The following is a 17,814-nucleotide window of genomic DNA, read 5'->3' as shown; positions in this document are numbered from 1 at the left end:
CCTAAGAGCATCTGCAATGGGGGTTGCTTATAAGCAACCCCATGTGCCACATCAGCTCTGACCCACTTTATGGGTTGCTTAAATTTTAACAGAGTTGCTAAAATTTAAGCAACCCATAAAGTGGGTCAGAGCTGATGTGGCAATGATGTGGCACAGAGGGTTGCTTATAAGCAATCCCTATTAGAGATGCTCTAACTAAATGTGAGAGAATTATATAGTGCAAATATACCAAAATAATAAAGGATCTTTGGTTGAAAATATATTTATGCATATAATAAAACAAGAGGAAGGATTCACTTACTTCGAAAGTAAGTTTATATAAATCTACTCTATTTAATAACTCGTATTTTACATTAATTTTCACGATCCATTTGTTGAATTAAAATTTTTTAATATATAAGTCAAGTCTGCAAAACTTTTAATTTTTTTAATAAATATTTGATACTCTATTTTATTAATTTAAATTGATGAATAAAATACTTTTATGATTATCCATCAATTTGAATTAATGAAATATAATATTAAATAATTTTAAATTTTCAAAATTTTACAAACTTATCTATGCATAAAAAATTTTAATTCAACAGTTGAATTATTAAAATTTAATATAAAATTTTAATTATTAAATAAATTAAATATAAGTAAACTTATTTTTAAAATTATTAAACCCTCCTAATAAAGATATTTATTTTTGCGGTACACATTTTTTAATACTAATTTATTGTTGTAATATAGTTACTTCTAAATCACTCATTCTCTCCTTTTATTTTTGTTTTTAATTTTTTCTTCTTTTCTTTCTCCATATCCTCTCACTCGATTAATAATAAAAAAAAGCTTTTTACTCAATGATTAATCACTTCCTCTGTTATTTTTAAAACTAGAAAAACACGAATTACTTCTTTCATTCTAGTTTTAGTATAATAGTAATTAGTAAAGGAGTTAATTATATATATATTGTTAGTATAAATTTTTTTTATATTGGTAATCAATTATATATTTTAATTGTGTCCTATCACTATAAATACATTTATTTTTAATAGTGACATGACACAATTAAAAGATATAATTAGTTGTCAGTGTAAAAAAAATTTACACTAACAATGTATAAGTAATTAAATCTTAGTAAAGGTACCTTAATCTTAAGTACAGGAATAAAAAAATTACACACAAAAAAGTATGAGTTAATCATCTATACATTACTAGTGTAAAGTTTTTTTATACGGACAACCAATCATATTTTTTAATAGTGTCATGTCACTTACTTATTTAATAAATTAAAAATAAAATAAATAATTTAAAAGATATGATTGGTTGCCAATGTAAAACACTTTACACATACAGTACATGAATGATTAACTCAAAAGTATAGGAAAAAAATATTTTTTCTTTTTGGCTTTATTTATTGTGGTGAAACGACGAGTCGTTTTAAAGTGGGAGAAGCATAACAAATCAGGATTCAGGTTACGCCAGAAAGAAAGTTCCCGCTCTCCGTAGGTAGCAGCAGAGTAAAGGTATTTAGCGATTACAATTAATTAGCATTTTTTTTGTTATTAGGAGCTAAAGAAAAAACGAAAATCTACAATTAATTAGCATAGCATTCCAGTCCACATTTCATACATATTTGAACTATGGCCACGACAACATGAGATTTGGTTCACCACGTGATTAAGATTGTGCCCACAACGTGTTCGACCATTTGCTTCACTGAAAACGGATACTTACAAACCGTTTTTCTTTCAGCATTCGTCCTTCAAAATGAGCAGTTCAAGGGAGAGCTCCCCTGATTGGTTGCGTTCTTTTCAGGTATCACTTTATGCCCATTCAATTCGCTTACCACCTTCCCCTTTTTCGATTCCTCATTTTCCTTGTTCAATTGCAACCTTCATTTTTAACCAAACTTTGTGTTGTTGACTAGGTGCCGACTCATTCGCCATTGACACTGTCCTCTGATTCTGGGTCTTTGAATGAGGATAAAACTGATGATGAAGGGTCGTCTCCAATTTCATCCAGTTTTCTCAAGGTCACAAGGAGCAAGAGAAAGACCACGGAACCAACCAGTCCTAAAGTAGAGGACCAAACACCATCCAAAAGAAAGAAATTGGACAAGCAAAAGGCCGAAGACGGTACAAGTGAGATTTGTTTTGATTTCTGCTTCTGAGCTCTCTCTCAATATGACTTTATGGTCAAGGAGATGAGTAATGTGATATTTAGAAAAAAAATTAGCAGGAGTGCTAGGATGTAAACATCATTTTAGAGTCTGATTTTTCATTGAATTGTCATTTTTTGCAATGGTACAGGAAATGGGGAGGAAAAGAAGACAGGGAACGAATCAAACATCGGCAAGCATAAAGTAAGAGCCTTGTTATCTCCTTAATTTTCAGGGTGTGTTCATGGATTTAGAAGAAGAAAGAAACACATTTCTGTGCTTTACCATATTTTCTGTATATTTACTAGTGACTCTGACCTTGTACCTCTATATAGAGGCTTCCGTTGCATCAGTAATTCTTACCCAGTTTAATTGTTTTTCTTAATTCCGTTATTGTCTTCTATCCTGTTTGGTCTGCTATTTTGTGATTGTTGCTAATTTCAAATGTTTTTGTATAGGAATCTATTCATTCAATTTGGACACTATCATCAGATTCTGAGTCATTCCATGATCAAAGCCCAAAAAGAGAGGATCACATTGATCAGGTGGAAACCTCTCACCATCAAATATCAGGTGAAGGAGAGGGTGGGGATGGACTTGTTATTGGTAATGATGGAAAGTCTCCATCCAAAAAAGGTTCAAAAGAGAAGTCTTCACAAAAACAAAAAAATGTAGAAGGTACACCAATTAAAGAGAAGAAAATAAAGGCCAGCGCAAAGGGAAAAGGTAGTGGTGATGTGAAAGCTGAAGAGGAAGAAACTTGTGAAAAGCTTGCTGAACCAAATGTAAGAATGGTCGAGGTTATAATCATTGCTAAAATTGTTCCACAGCATTCCCATGACTTAACGTGAATGTAATTTGCAGGTTTCCTCCGTAAGGTTTCCTTTGATGCTTTCTGATAAAGTTCATCGTACAAAGGTTAGGTGTCAGTTGTATATTTTGCATTTGCCTTTGCTTTATGTTCTGTTTTATAATTGTAAGGGCCATATTTTATTGCTGTTATCGAGATGACCAAATCAGTAACAGAGGTTTTGCTTTCAAAAAATAAAAAATAAAAAAAATAATATATATATATATATATATATATATATATATATATATATATATTGAAGAGAATAGTTGCTAGTTTGGTTTCTAGTTTTCTTTTGTGTTGAAAGTTGTGTGATACATTGTAGCTTTCTGGTAAAAATCATGTGTTTTATCTTTGGTATTTATAGTAATTTCCCCTTCCTTAATCCCTATTCATGAAAAAAGGAAATAGGTTGACAGAGAGCTTTTCTGTTTTGCAGGCACTTATTGAGTGTCAAGGTGATTCCATAGATCTGAGTGGTGATATGGGTGCTGTTGGACGGATTATAATTTCAGATTCGCCATCTGGGGATCAGGAAATGTATTTAGACTTGAAAGGTATGTTAGTTTAAGTTTTATGATTAACAAACAAATTTTAAGTCTATTGTTCTTTATAATTTATAAAGATATGCATATATATCTTTATCAGAACACTGTAGCATGCATATATGCAGAACCATAATACAGCTTAGGTGCTATTCTGATTGTTACCTTTGAGTTTCCAAGAATATTTGTTCTTGCTCTATGTTTTAAAAAATGGAAATCTCAGATGCATAATTATAATGCCTTGTATATATACATATAATAGATAAATATCTTAATTCTTAGATGGTCTGGGCATGTGTTGAAAAGACCTACAGAAGTCCCAGTAAGGACTTAAAGAGACGAAGGGTACCCCAATTGCTAGAGGAAGAGGGCGACTAAGAAAAACTATGGGGAAAACAATTAAGAAGGATTTATTTGTTAATAATTTGTCTAAAAGCATAATTTCCTTTTTCCAAATTATTGGCACAGTATTTTTACTTGATAATGACAACCTGTATCTGATTGTTCAATTTATACTCATCTTTTCAGGGACAATATACAAAACATCTATAGTTCCTTGCCGGACGTTTTGCGTTGTATGTGGTGTGATCTGCATTTAAAAGCGTCACCTTCAAAGTTTTAATTGGGATAGTGGTCTTATAGCAAGTATCGTTTTTGATCGAGATTTCATCGTATATTTCAAATATTGCTTTCATATGAGTTTGTTATTTTTTCAGGTTAGCTTTGGGCAGTCAGAGGCAAAGGTTTGTTGGTTATCTATTATCTACTAATTAACACTTTTTAAGTGATTAAAGATGTCCGTACTTGGCTTAGAGTTTTTTTTTTCTTTCTTAATTTCTATTTTAACATTTTCAGTCATCAGTAATTTATTCAGCCATAACTAGGATTTTGAAAAATATTTGCTTACATTGTGTTTAACTTTAATTTCTTCCTCAGATTGAGGCCATCATGAATGATTTCATACAGCTGAAGCCACAGTCTAATGTGTATGAAGCTGAAACTATGGTTGAAGGTTATTTGCATTTACCAACAACTAATTGGTGCTTTTATTTATGATCGTGTTGCCTTTATATCCTGCATAAATTCCTTTCCTCACATATGTTCATTTCATGTGAGAAGGGACACTGGATGGTTTCTTTTTTGATTCGGATGAGGAGGCTGGCAAGATGCAGAAATCAACCCACCAAGCTGATCAAAGTGAGCATGTTGAAGAACAAACTAATGGTAAATCCAAAGGGAAGGCTGACAAAACATCAGTAAGTATCCTGATAGTCATTCTTGTTTTTAGATTTCTCCTTAATAAATGAAAATGGTGGTGCACACATAATTACAGAAAACATGGATGCAGGGTGCTGAAAAGAAAAGAGGTAGAAGTACAGGAGGAAAACCACAAGCAAAGATAGCAAAGAAAAAAACTCCAGGTTCCAAAAGGGCAAAAACCAAGAAATGAGTCAAAGAGGCTCTCTATAATTTCTTGTATATGTCCATGAACCAATATAGCTCAATCCTTAGATTAAAAGTAGAGATGCTGAATTGCTTTGCCCATGTCAGAGATAGTTATAGTATAGCTGCTGTTTGAGTTCTCAAAACCACACAGAAGAATTGAAAGCTTATGATCTGTCGAACAAGTTCTGACAAAGTCCTTCTTATTATGTTAAGCATTTTCATGACTGTTTCAATATTACTCATTGTAGTTTATTTTCCAGTGGATATCATTTGTTATCCTTTCTTTTAATTGATCTGCATTAGCTGGCTATTAGCATCTAGAAGGGCCGCTTTGTACATTACATTTCTGCAGAACATATATGTGAGAGAATGAATTTGAGGATTCCTATATTCCTGGTTACATTGTAAAGGACTAGTTGTTTCTTTCTTAACACTTATTTTGCAAAATTTACAAGTTATTTCGAGATAATAGTGAGTAGACTGGAATTATGACTGGGTGCTGTTTAGATTGTATCCGTTCTTAATAATCTCCTAATATATTGAAGCTTCAGAACAGTACTTTCTGAATCATTTGTTTGCAGAGATGGTCTTCAAGTGTAATATTTTCATGGTTCATTTCCATCTCATTGATCGGGCCTTTTTTTCTTCTCCCCTCCTTTCAAAAGCCCTAACTTGTGGAATTCTTCCAGATGTTATTTTATATCATTGGCCGTGCCTTACAAATGCCAAGAAAGACTGAGAACCAAGAGAAAAATTGTCACTGGAAAGGGTAATAAAATATTTGATGAGGAAGTGACCTGCTGATGCTTTCGATAAGGTTGTCTAATTGGCGGAGGAGGAGGTGCAAGATTTGGTCTTCTCATCCTGTGTTGTAAATGTAATGTAAAATGTCAGTCAGTCTTTTCTATTTTCTTGGAAGTACGTCAATAAATTGAAAGGGAAAGGAAATTAATCAAAATTATGTGAGATGATGTAAAGTATACCCATTGCTGTTGGGACAGAAAACAATATCATATTGGTACCCTTTGCAAGTGAAAGTGCTGGTGCCATCGTCAAATGCGTAGCTATAAGCTCTTGGACAAGCCTTCTTGAAAATGGTTGAATAATAGGAAGGCTGACAAGTATTTGGATTTGCAAATTCTCCACTGCAGCAATACTTGTCCAACTTGAATGCCTCGCAAGCACTCCTACACCCGACTACCCTTTGGTTTTGATCGCCTCCTACTACTTGAAGTTCTTTAGGGCAACCTATACCATTGCATTTTTTTTATTGTATATGAGGTACTCTTGTGATTCTTATGTCATTTAAATACCTAATTACTTTTGATACAGTTTTACTTTACATAAACTTTGGTTTTGATCGCCTCCTACTACTTGAAGTTCTTTAGGGCAACCTATACCATTGCATTTTTTTTATTGTATATGAGGTACTCTTGTGATTCTTATGTCATTTAAATACCTAATTACTTTTGATACAGTTTTTCTTTACATAAACTCTTACCTCTGTTAATATCAGTAATACAACCTGTGGCATTACAGGCACCGCCATATACACCTCGTGGTAGAGCGAGTAATGGCAAATTGTAGCCATCAACCATGCTGATATCATAGTAGTCTTGTCCATTGCCTGCACCAAATGTGATCTCAAACAGTGAGGTTGGAGGAGCAGCACCATTTCCATCACATTCCAGCCTTCCCCCACAGTCACCTGTTTGACATTTGCCAACTCCTGTTGCATCAAATTTGCAACCAGTCCTTGCCCATATCCTTCCTGACCATCCTGGAACAGTTGTCAGCTTGATGCTTTGGCCCATGTCCAACTGGAATCCGGTTGTTGCGAGGGGAGGACTCCCTGAACCCGCAAGTGTGCCAGGCCATATAGTATGTGGGCAGTTGTTGATTATGTTGAATGTGTTAGAGAAACAGCAAGAGAAGAATGTAAAGAGAATGAGCAAACTGGTGACCTTCCTGAATGGCTTTGTTAGCATTTTAAGGATTATAGTTGATAACGTATGTTAAGCCTTAAACTAAAGAGGGGTTGAATTTGATGGCCAAGGGAATGGACAATGTCCCTAAGATTTGTAATTTATACTATTCTGAAGGAGGTAGTTGTGTGCTAAATCAGTTATGCATTACATCAGACAAGCAGTTACGTTGCTTTCATGAAATCCTCAGCCACAAGACCAGCTTTATGGGTTTAGTATTTCTTTTATAGTGGAAGGCCTCATTTAGAAGCAATTCTTTGCTTTTGCTGTTGCATGGGGTAGTTGTACAAATCTCGAATTCTTTGTGACCTCCTGACCGGAGAAATCATTAATTTCTTCAAAGAATCGTATCAGAAAATATTAGATTGTACCATGTAAGAAGTTGCATAGGATTATGATTATCGTAAAAAGAGGACACAGGATTCCTCCTATATGAACTAGGCGTTCGATGGAAACATATAGACCGAGCAGGGAGCATCGGATCATTGGCATGTCACGTGAAGTGTGAACTTACGAGGAACCAAAAGCATAACTTTTCACTTTTCACAGATGAAATTGCCCAAAACGTCCCAAGAGACATATTGTTATATATAAATTTAAGGCTAAATCACACTTTTTATTCCTTTATAATATTAAATTTATAATTTTACTCATTTTATTTTTATTTTTGTAATTTTAATTTTTTATTTTGTAAAATCTGTAAATTTAATCACCTTAAAATATGTTCATCTATTAATAATTAAAATTATAACTTTTATTGTGACTAGAGATTAAGTACATGATATAATAATTAATATTTAATAATATCTAAATTAAATGAGAAGCGATAAAATAAGATGAAAATAGAATGAAAATGAGAATTAAAAGTGTAATTTAATTTAAATATTATTAAATAATAATTATTTTGTCAAATATTATATGTTAGGTCATGACAAACGTTACAATTTTAATGATCAATGAGAATATGCAAGAAAAGAATTAAGTTTATGAATTTTATAAAATTAAAAACTAAAATTACAAAAATAAAAATTAGATGACTGAAATTATGAATTTGATATTATAGAAGAATGAAAAATGCAATTTAATCCAAATTTAACTTAACATATAATATTTTGAAAAATAAAATATTGAATATAAAATTATTCCTTCTGACTGTTAGTTTAGTTCTTGATTTTTTTTATTACTTTTAGATTATTTTTTTTATTATTATTTTTTAAGTCCTCACTATTAATTGGTTTACTATTGTTACTTGTTACGACAAACAATTAAAATATAAATCAAGCAAATAAAGATATAAAAAAATGTTTTAAATTCAAATAATAATTATCTTTTTTTTATATAATTTAATTAAGTAATGTATTTATTATTTTATCTATATTAAAAAGGTATAAATTTTTAGTGTACACATTTTTTTAGTTTTTTTATTCCTGTAATTACTCTTAGATGACTGACATTATAATTATTAATCCCCTATTAAAAAGTATAAAGTTTTAGTATATGCATTTTATATCTTTTATTTTATTTTTATTTTTAATATATAAAAATATGAAATGTCCTTTTCTTATTAAATCATTGGTTCGAGTGAAACTATACTCGATCATGTTAAATAAAAGCTCAAATTTAAGTTTTGTAAATAAAAAGAAAAATGTATAAAAAAAGAGATTCTTCTAAAAATATTTTGAGATAGTTTAATCATCGCCAAAATACATACTTTGTAACTATAACACAATTACTTAAAAATGTGTTTATTCCCTAGTAGAAATAAGGTAAATTATGTATCATTTACTTTCATTTTTAATATCTTATGAACAATAATTTTTATGGTTTATCATATTGCTCTTCTAAATTTGCTAAAATACTTTTAAAAAAATTATCTTTAAGAATATAATTTACTTAGATGCTTACAATTTATTTTTAATATAATTTATCATTTCTTGTGGAATTTGGATCCTTTCTTGCAATCTTCTCTCTCCAGCCTCTCTCCAGCAACACTAATAATCATTGGATATATCTAATGGCTCAAATTTAATCTTATAATTAATGTAATTTCTTAAATAATTTTTATAAGATTAAATTTGAGCTATTAAATATATCCAATAGTTATTAGTATTGCTGGAGAGAGACTGAAAAGAGAAGATTGCAGGATAGGATCCAAATTCTTTCTTGTGATATTAAAAAATAAAAATTTTACAAGCAGTCAAAATTAATAAATTAAAATATAAAAATAACATCAAAAGTGATATATTAAAATATTTTATTTGATAAAGAGGTATAATTCATTTTCAACATATCATTTTATATAAGAATAAAATAATACTTTCAATCACGATTTCATGTGATCGGAATCAAACTCTAACCCTTATTAAAAAGGTTAAGTACTAAACCACTTAAACTATCAACTTTAGTTTATTAAACTAATTACTAACCTTATTTTTATATTTAAAAAATTGCATTAAAAACAATTCCACATTAATAACAATGCCTCAGTCAGGCTCTTCCTTTTTTTTTTTTTTTTAACATACAGAAACTAAACTGTGTTGTATCTTGTTAAAACCCTTTGATATATAACTCTTTTAAAGTGGACATTGCACCAAGAATAAAGTAATAGCTGTAAATTAGAAAAATTAGTTATAGTTTTTAATAATATCATAATTAGTTATATAGTGCATATATTTTTAATAGTAATTTATTTTAATGAATGGCTGGTTAATTTATCATTTAAAGTGCTTCTTACACTTCATAAAAAGTCAAATCACTAGAGAAAGGAAATGCCAAAATGGAAATGATTTGCCAACCAATCAGGTACCACATTGCTTTCATCACTATAAACACGAGTTCACCTGCCACTGCCAATTAAGGCTTCTGCAAGAATTCTCGAATTTGGAAGAAGAATTGGAGGACAGTGATGAAACATGGATAACCAGTTAGTTACCACGAAATCCACACCACAGGATAAAATCAGCTTCCAACCATAATCTAACTACCAAGCGGTGAAACCTTTCCTCATAAATTTTGATGATATGAAGTGAAAAGAACACTTCACAGAGAAATGTGAAGACAACTTTTTTTGTTGTTGTTGTTGTATGTACATATATCTCCCACAGTTACTTAGAAACTAATTATGAATATATCAAAATAAATCCTAGTAAATTCATACTTTATTATGGTATACATAATAGTGTATTTTATCATAAACAACTAGTAAAATCGCTCACTTTATTTTAAAACGAGAGTTTACATATGAAGAGGCTCACTTTATTTAAAACGAGAGTTTACATATGAAGAGCCCGATCTAAGAATTCCATACCAGGACCTTAGAATTTTCTTTATTTTTCACTAGTTTTCCTTTTCAGGAGAGGCTCGCATAGATTTCAAAAAAAAAAAATAAAAAAAGTGTTATAAAAGTGCTTTAAGGGAAAATTCAAAAGCAAACATGAACCAAGCTCTGAATAACTACATAAAACTTCTATTCTGAATTTCATTAATGAACTATAAAGTGATACAAAATGTCAGAATAAAAACATGAGTTATACTTACATAGCTCTGGCATTTAATATCAAGAAACAAACTTACATCTGTCCAGAATATCAAAGCAAAGCACCGGCAAAAGACATCAAGGCTGAGGAGACTTTTACATTCGCAATTCAAATAAGGGGAAAATCACTTTCAATCTTCCAATAAAGAGGGAAATCTAGGCAGATTATAGTTAAACTGATAGAAGGTGCTGATTATTGTAGGTATCCCAGGACAGGACACTTTAATCTGTTCAATAAATGCCACTGTCTGCAGTTAAGAGATGATACAGTGGAAGAAAGACAAACTCATCCGGTCTTCTTCAAAATTCAAACTAGATTGAAATTGAATAAGAAAACTTTTCAATTTTCCATAGTGTCTTGAATCTTGATCATTCAACAAAACTGGTTGAGAACATCATATCTATCCCTTCCTCAATCAACTGTTGCATCCTGCTGGACCAGCTGCTCAGTTCTCATGACACTCAACAGCCCAATAATTGTTGTCTAAACTTCAGCAGAGGTAAATTTGAGAATAAGTAACTAAGCTTGTACCTGCAAGAAAACAATACAAGTATCAATATATCATCTTCTAGCATAGAGCAATTCCATATAAAAATATGTTATTTAGTATTTCAACAAAAATGTTTTGAATGCTCCTTGGTAGCACATGCTTCAAATCCTGCACAAATTACATTAAACTCAAGAGAGGCAGCCATCAGTCAACTCATGAAATAAATAAGATAATAAAAAGATAAATAATGAAAATGGGAACAATCATCTCTGTTGAGTCTGCAAAAGAACAAAGAAATTAGGCAACAAAATAAAATTAGTTTTCACGTGCACAACAAATTTGTCCATGTGAGGAACTGGAGAGGACCTGAGCTTACAAAAGTTAAGGAAATCAACATAACCCTGAATAGGGTTATCAGCAATCATATGCTTTTCTAATGGAACTGAGGGAAATAAGAGGAGTACGATAATACAACTCAATAGCAGTAGTCCTGATAATGGGTACACTAATGTCTAATACTCTCATAGCACTGCCCTGCGATAACAGAAACACTAGAAACTTAACAAACAGCTAGAAAAGGTTAACATTCATATATAACAGTCCACTTCTCACCAAGGTTAGCAAGAAATTGAAATCAATTTAGATTTCATAACCATCTGAATACTAAATAGAGCCTGCTCAAATCCCCATTCAACAGTCAACTACATTACATTAATACTAGAAATATAAGGAGTTCCTACAATAGATGAACATACATGTCCACCAGATAAGTAATCCATAATTGTCCAAGTTCTGTTATTCATAAGGGAAAAGAGGGAAAAGGACAAGGGAAATGATAAAAGAGTTTTTCCAGTTATATAATATATATCTAGCTCATATCCATGCCATCTCCAACTTGGCTGCAGATAGGACTGACAGCAGAGAAAGACCTCTCAAAAGGAGACGGATGGAGTTGGACATCCCCATTACCCCGTCTACGCTTAAAACCACAGCTTTCAGATGGCGAACTCTCTGCATCAAGCTTTCTTCGAGCACCTCTCACAGCCTGTTCCTCTGCCGGTGAAAAGGGAAAAATTTGACCACTAGCTCGGCAAAGGGAGCTATGGTTGTCATAGAGAATTCTCTGGTTACAGTTTTTATCACAGATGTGAGTGAGCCCAGTTAGCTTGCAGCGATACATGTTTCCACAAACATGTTCATTTTGACATTTCCAGTCGCATTTGTGACCAGGAAAGGGACCATCTCGGCCCAAAATACTCGACAGAAAAATAACATTTGCAGGACCAGCAACCATAGATTTGCCATATACCTCCATTCCTCCAGTCAAGTCAGCAACTCCTAAGTAATCAATCTTAACACACTCCAACTTCAAGGCCTTTGCCTGAATTGTCTGCATGGCCCACCACAACAACAACACACATTTCAGTCAAACTCATCAAAATTTATCTGCTATCTGGAAACTGGAAAGATATATAAGAACTCACACGCTCTATAACCATTAACTAACCGTCCTTATCTAATCGGTCAACAGCGTAAAACATTTTACACTGACACATTAAACCCGTATCCTATTCCCCTTTAAAACGCCCCAAACATTTATTAACCCAAAACGCCTCACAGAACAGGAGATAATTCCCGTTGACCAACCAATTACATATCACATAACGCAAATCTAGAATTCAATTCATAAAAACTGAACAAAATTATATTCATCCTTTGACAAACGGCGCGTATTCTAGTTCTTGGCCGAAACAAACAGTCACATGCTACAGATCTATATCAACAGATAAGACGACAACTAACACGCGCTCTGTCAACAATCAAACAACAAAATTCTGAGTGATATTTTCCGTTCCAGAAAGGCATACATGAACGTATCTTTCCAGAAAACTCAAATATAAGGAAAAATAATCCATAAATCATAATAATAATTAAAAGAGGAATTAAAATAAACTCACACGCTATGAAGCTAAGTGAAGCACAGGGATAAAGTATCGGTCCTCGTCAGTACCTACAAAAAGGAAAAGAGAAAGCAACAAAAAAACAAAGAAGGACTCGCTCTTCTCTCTCTATAACTCTCACCCAAGAACCTACGCTAAGAACGTTAAATTAAACGAGAGAAGCGGAAGGAGTGGGGTATTTATAGAAATTTGGCGCTGAATGCTCATGCTATTGCTGCTGACTTAACACTTGTGGGGTTGACGAAACACACGCAAATCAAAATGCAACCCAAATGCACGGCAAATTACTCCCAAATGTAATTCACCTACAATTTTGGATAAAGCTACCGGATCCAACGCTCTTTCTTAGCCCATCATCTTTTTTTTTTTAATTTAAAAAAACCACTGTGCTAAGTTTTAATTTAATTTAATTTTATGGCTTGTTTGTCACGTGTACCCAACGGTTCTCTCTCTCTCTCTCATCAGAGGCTTATCTTTCACACTTTTAACGTTTCAATTTACAAAACCAAAGGGATTAAGAGGAGAGAGAAAGCGACACTTGACACGTGTCATCAACACCGTATTCCTCGGCTCATGATTCCATATTGGGCTTTCGGACTTTTTATGGGCCAAGCCCATTTTTTATAGGGCTTCCACTTTGCAGCGTTTCGGTTTCCACTTGCCTCCCTTTGTGCTGTTTGTGGTTGCTTCCTCTCATGTCTGAAATTTTTTTAATCAACACATGATGATTAACATGTATAATACATCATTTGATACTTAATTTTTTATAAAAAATTTAATCAGGTCTCCGAACTAAAAATATTTATAATTGAATACTTCATCTTTTTATATCTTATAAAGAATATTTTGTCAAGTTTCATAGATGATAAACAAACTAAATTATAAAAAACATAAAAATATAAAAGATAAAGAATCCAATTATAAATTTTTTTTAATTTAGAGACTTAATTAAAAAATTAAAAAAAAAAATCAGCATCATTGGAGCTTATTAATGTGATAGTAGGCATGGTGCATTTTAATTTGACTATGCAGCAGCTTGGAGATGGAAAAGAATTGTGTCTCGTAGTTATGAAACTAACAGAGGACCTTGTTAATTTCTTCAGTAGTTACTTGTTCTCCATTATTGCAAACCTTGGTCCTGTGTGCAAGAAAGAGATTTTGGTTTTCAAATGAAAGTATGAAAGATGTCCTTTCTATTTCCAATTGAACAAAATCAGTGAACTAGGAAGCAGCACTATAGTTTTCAGTATACTTCAGCCTGTGTTGACAACCACCTCCTACTCCAAGAATGAACGAAAATTATTTTGATGTTAAATGCCATATTTTTATTCTGTGTTTCGAATAATCTGATGTCTGTTCTTTGCTTGATTTTGAGGTTTGTTTCTTGTGTTAAAAAAAAGAAAAGAAAAGAATTGAATATGCTTCCTAAGATTAGTCATTGATTTGGTTAAGCAGAGTTGAGACAACATTTGTTTATGTTAAAATGAATTTCTGCCTGAATCTGGATTTTCCTAAGTGGCACTTCTTACTAACCATTACAGAGAAAAAATAAAAACAACCCCATAACATTTTTTTCTTTTTGATAAGCAAAATAAATTAATGGGAGTACAAGGGTACCCAACCTGTTACAAAATACAAAATCACCTAAACAAAATCCAACGTAATCCATACAAAAGATAATTAACTGATTGTACTTTATCTGATAGATTTTACTTTATCACAGCTAAATTATGATTATGAGAACAAGGATGATCACTACAAGAATATCTGAAACATAATAAGATTTTCCCTCTCCTGCTAGACATCTCAAATCCAATTAAAAAAAACCTAACATAACCAAGCAACTTGTAGGCGTTGCGTTCATTATAACATCAATTAATCGTTCTTCAGATTTGGTTTGGTACAGTGCAACATCGATTTCAAAACTTAATCAAATCGATTATATATTAATTCAACGAGTTGAATGCATATGCCCAATTAGTTTAAAAGTCTTTACATTCTCGGTCAATTAAAAATTAATTTTAGTGTGAGTTTTAAAGATGATTATAACAAAGTTAATAAACTTACTTTACTTAATAAATTGATGAAAAAAAAAATTATACTTAAGAGTGGTGCATATCCTTTTCTCTCTAATTCAATTGAGAGTATGTCATTACACTAGATTAATTCAGTGAGTTCTCAATTTTGGTTTTGCGAGGAATCAATCACAAATCAAAACTAATTATAACTAGAGTTGTTGAACTATCGAGTATGATCTAACCAACTTTTATATATGCTATGTTTTATTATTTTTATATTTTTTGGATCCAGCAAGTTGGTACGTTAGGTTGGGTCAAATAAAGTCACATTTTTTTTTTTTTTAATATTTTTACATGTAATCTAAAAAGATTAAAAAAAATATTGGATTACATAGACACTATATTTTGGATTTATCTTTTTAGTCTAATATGACCTATTTTAAATATTTTTCGAAAATAGTTGATCCAATTTAATCTAATTGATCAATATATCAACACATCAAATCAGCACACTTTTAATGTTGTATTTATAACCAATTCATTAAAAGTTTGAATTGTATTTGTCAATCAATAGGGAAAAATCTATTTTCTCTCCTAAAAAATATCATTACCAAAATTTCTTCTACCCTATCATAATTTTTTAGAATACAAGTATTAAACTATGTTTCCTTCTTGAATTTTTAAAAAAAACTATGTTTCCTTCTTATGTTAAAAAATATATTTTTATTCTCCCTTATATATGCAAATATATTACGGCATACTCTAATTTTACAATTTTATAAAAAAAAAGTTACAACTAAAATATTCTTTATAATCCCTTATTTCATATATTTAAATATTACACTTTTAAATTTTATAATTTTTTAAATATACAATTATATATTTTAATAGAAAATAGTCATTACACTTTTCACCACTTTTATATATTGTATAAAACAACTAATAATTTATATCAAAGAATTTTTCGACCAGAAAATCATTTATTAATATATCTGTGCATTTTTCCCCCATAACATACGTTGCTAGATTGTTTAATTTTTACTGTATATTTTTTTATCATAAATTATTTTTTCATTTTCAAACGACACCAGTGTAACTTTTATTAAGTGTTACACCACTCAATAACTTTATATTAAATGTGAATTTTGTAAATCTAACCGTTTGATTGAAAGTTCATATCTCTTAGATCATATATGTCAAATTTTGTTAAAATTGAACAACAACTTGAAGGTAATCAAAGTGTTCATATTTTAGTATATTTTGAAATGTATATATTACGTCAATTTTGTTTTATGAAAATGAAGTATCAAATCATTTTAGATTAATATAAAATTTGACACATATGATCTAAGAGATATGAACTTTCAATCTAACGGTTGGATTTACAAAATTCACTTTTAATATAAAGTTATTGAGCGGTGTAACACTTAATAAAAGTTACACCGGTGTCGTTTGAACCCTCCTCTCTCTCTCTCTCTCTCTCTCTCTCTCTCTATATATATATATATATATATATATATATATATATATATATATATATATCAAAGGAGGGATCTATTTACTCAAGGAGTAGGTTTACCTAAACTTATTTCATTCAATAACTCATGTTCTGCATCAAATTTCAACGATCTAACTATGAAATTTAAAATTCTTAATGTATAGATCAAATCTGTAAATTTTAAAAAATTTTAAAAATCATTTGATACTTCATTTCATTAATTCAAATCAATGTATAAAATGATTTTATGATTATCCATCAATTTGAATTAATGAAATGAAGTATTAAATAATTTCTAAATTTTCTAAAAATTTATTGACTTAATTTATGAATTAAAAACTTTAAATTTAACAGTTAAATTGTTAAAATTTAATATAAAATATGAATTATTGAGTGGAGTAAATTTAGGTAAATTTACTAAAAATAACTTTGGTTATATGTTTTTTTGACTGCAAAAGTGTTTGCATACGAAAAGAAACATCGTTGATGCATGGACAAAATGCAATATTGGAACAATGAAAAAGTGAAAGGTAACTTCATAATTTTAAAATGCTTTAGTATATATGTTATTGATTTTTTTTAGTAGTGTTCGAGTTAAATAAACAAAATATATATTTTAATATAAGATAAAAAATAATGTAATATTTATATCTGTCATAAAAAAAATGAAGACATTGTACACTTATAAATTACTAGAGAGAGAAGTGTAATTTATTTTGATTAATTGATTTAAATTGAATATTATTATACAGTACGTTAAATTTAAAATGATACGATATATTTGATTTAATTTCATTTTTCAATTTTAATATTATAGCTTACAAGCTATGATGACATTTATAAGTAAAGCTCAAATTTTAATATTATAAGATTCTAAAAATATTTTTTAATATGTTATATAAAAAAATATTTAATTATTATATATTCAACTATTAATTAAACATACATTAAATTACCAAAAATTCAGTGATTCAACAATTATGTTTCTTAATAAAAATTGAGATTCGATCTTCATCTTAAACATATTAAAAGATATCATTTTATTTCTATAAAAATTAATTACTTAGTAAAAAAGAGTTACACCTATTTATTAAGCCATATATAGACACGTACATTAAATCTTGAATTACTATACGTTATTACATGTGAGGATACAAGGAAAAGTATTGATGAAACCATCACTATACTAAAATTAGTTTTTTGTGACAATTAATTTATTATTTAGTAGTTATATAAATGGTTATTATTTTTTTACTAGCATTTAAATAATGGTTGGTGTATCCAGTGTCGCTAATATTATTACCAGCATTTATATAAAATGTTGGTAAAGATATACTAA

At 30.4% G+C, this 17,814-nt stretch overlaps 3 protein-coding genes across 5 annotated transcripts; 1 reads left to right on the top strand and 2 right to left on the bottom strand.

The window, feature by feature from the left end:
- The first annotated feature begins 1,415 nt into the window (after positions 1 to 1,415).
- BIN4 (double-stranded DNA binding protein) lies at positions 1,416 to 5,377 on the top strand. Of its 3 annotated transcripts, none has more exons than XM_020373515.3 (12): positions 1,416 to 1,511; positions 1,741 to 1,803; positions 1,916 to 2,123; positions 2,298 to 2,350; positions 2,605 to 2,931; positions 3,011 to 3,064; positions 3,436 to 3,553; positions 4,070 to 4,116; positions 4,258 to 4,284; positions 4,478 to 4,553; positions 4,661 to 4,797; positions 4,875 to 5,377. In XM_020373515.3, the coding sequence occupies exons 2-12, from the start codon at positions 1,756 to 1,758 to the stop codon at positions 4,989 to 4,991; spliced, it is 1,212 nt and encodes a 403-aa protein (XP_020229104.1). In that variant the 5' UTR covers positions 1,416 to 1,511; positions 1,741 to 1,755; the 3' UTR covers positions 4,992 to 5,377. The 3 variants fall into 3 exon arrangements, with proteins under 3 accessions (XP_020229104.1, XP_029129551.1, XP_029129553.1); XM_029273718.2 differs by having other exon boundaries at positions 1,916 to 2,129; XM_029273720.2 differs by having other exon boundaries at positions 1,417 to 1,511; positions 1,916 to 2,129; positions 4,890 to 5,377.
- Positions 4,660 to 10,274, bottom strand: LOC109810132 (pathogenesis-related thaumatin-like protein 3.5). The gene is made up of 3 exons (XM_020373516.3): positions 6,489 to 10,274; positions 5,971 to 6,235; positions 4,660 to 5,851 (listed from the first exon to the last, which is right to left on the bottom strand). The coding sequence occupies exons 1-3, from the start codon at positions 6,973 to 6,975 to the stop codon at positions 5,704 to 5,706; spliced, it is 900 nt and encodes a 299-aa protein (XP_020229105.1). The 5' UTR covers positions 6,976 to 10,274; the 3' UTR covers positions 4,660 to 5,703.
- Positions 10,275 to 10,422: 148 nt separating this feature from the next.
- LOC109810067 (uncharacterized) lies at positions 10,423 to 12,313 on the bottom strand. The gene has a single exon (XM_020373444.2). The coding sequence runs from the start codon at positions 12,311 to 12,313 to the stop codon at positions 11,867 to 11,869; it is 447 nt and encodes a 148-aa protein (XP_020229033.1). The 3' UTR covers positions 10,423 to 11,866.
- Between the last annotated feature and the right edge of the window lie 5,501 nt (positions 12,314 to 17,814).

Source organism: Cajanus cajan, chromosome 6, assembly GCF_000230855.2.
Source record: "Cajanus cajan strain Asha chromosome 6, NIPB_CcT2T_4, whole genome shotgun sequence".
Lineage (NCBI taxonomy): Eukaryota > Viridiplantae > Streptophyta > Magnoliopsida > Fabales > Fabaceae > Cajanus > Cajanus cajan.
The sequence above is the reverse complement of the archived record's forward strand: the minus strand, read 5'-3'. Positions and strand labels throughout refer to the sequence as shown.

Excerpts from the sequence above, each read along its gene's own strand:
- BIN4 (XM_029273718.2), top strand. The coding sequence starts at position 1,756 with ATGAGCAGTTCAAGGGAGAGCTCCCCTGATTGGTTGCGTTCTTTTCAG. Across the intron at positions 4,285-4,477 it reads TTGGGCAGTCAGAGGCAAAG|ATTGAGGCCATCATGAATGA; the intron begins GTTTGTTGGTTA and ends TTTCTTCCTCAG. Across the intron at positions 4,798-4,874 it reads GGAAGGCTGACAAAACATCA|AAAACATGGATGCAGGGTGC; the intron begins GTAAGTATCCTG and ends ACATAATTACAG.
- LOC109810132 (XM_020373516.3), bottom strand. The coding sequence starts at position 6,975 with ATGCTAACAAAGCCATTCAGGAAGGTCACCAGTTTGCTCATTCTCTTT. Across the intron at positions 6,236-6,488 it reads TATTACTGATATTAACAGAG|GTTGCCCTAAAGAACTTCAA; the intron begins GTAAGAGTTTAT and ends GCAATGGTATAG. Across the intron at positions 5,852-5,970 it reads TTCTGTCCCAACAGCAATGG|GATGAGAAGACCAAATCTTG; the intron begins GTATACTTTACA and ends TTTACAACACAG.
- LOC109810067 (XM_020373444.2), bottom strand. The coding sequence starts at position 12,313 with ATGGAGGTATATGGCAAATCTATGGTTGCTGGTCCTGCAAATGTTATT.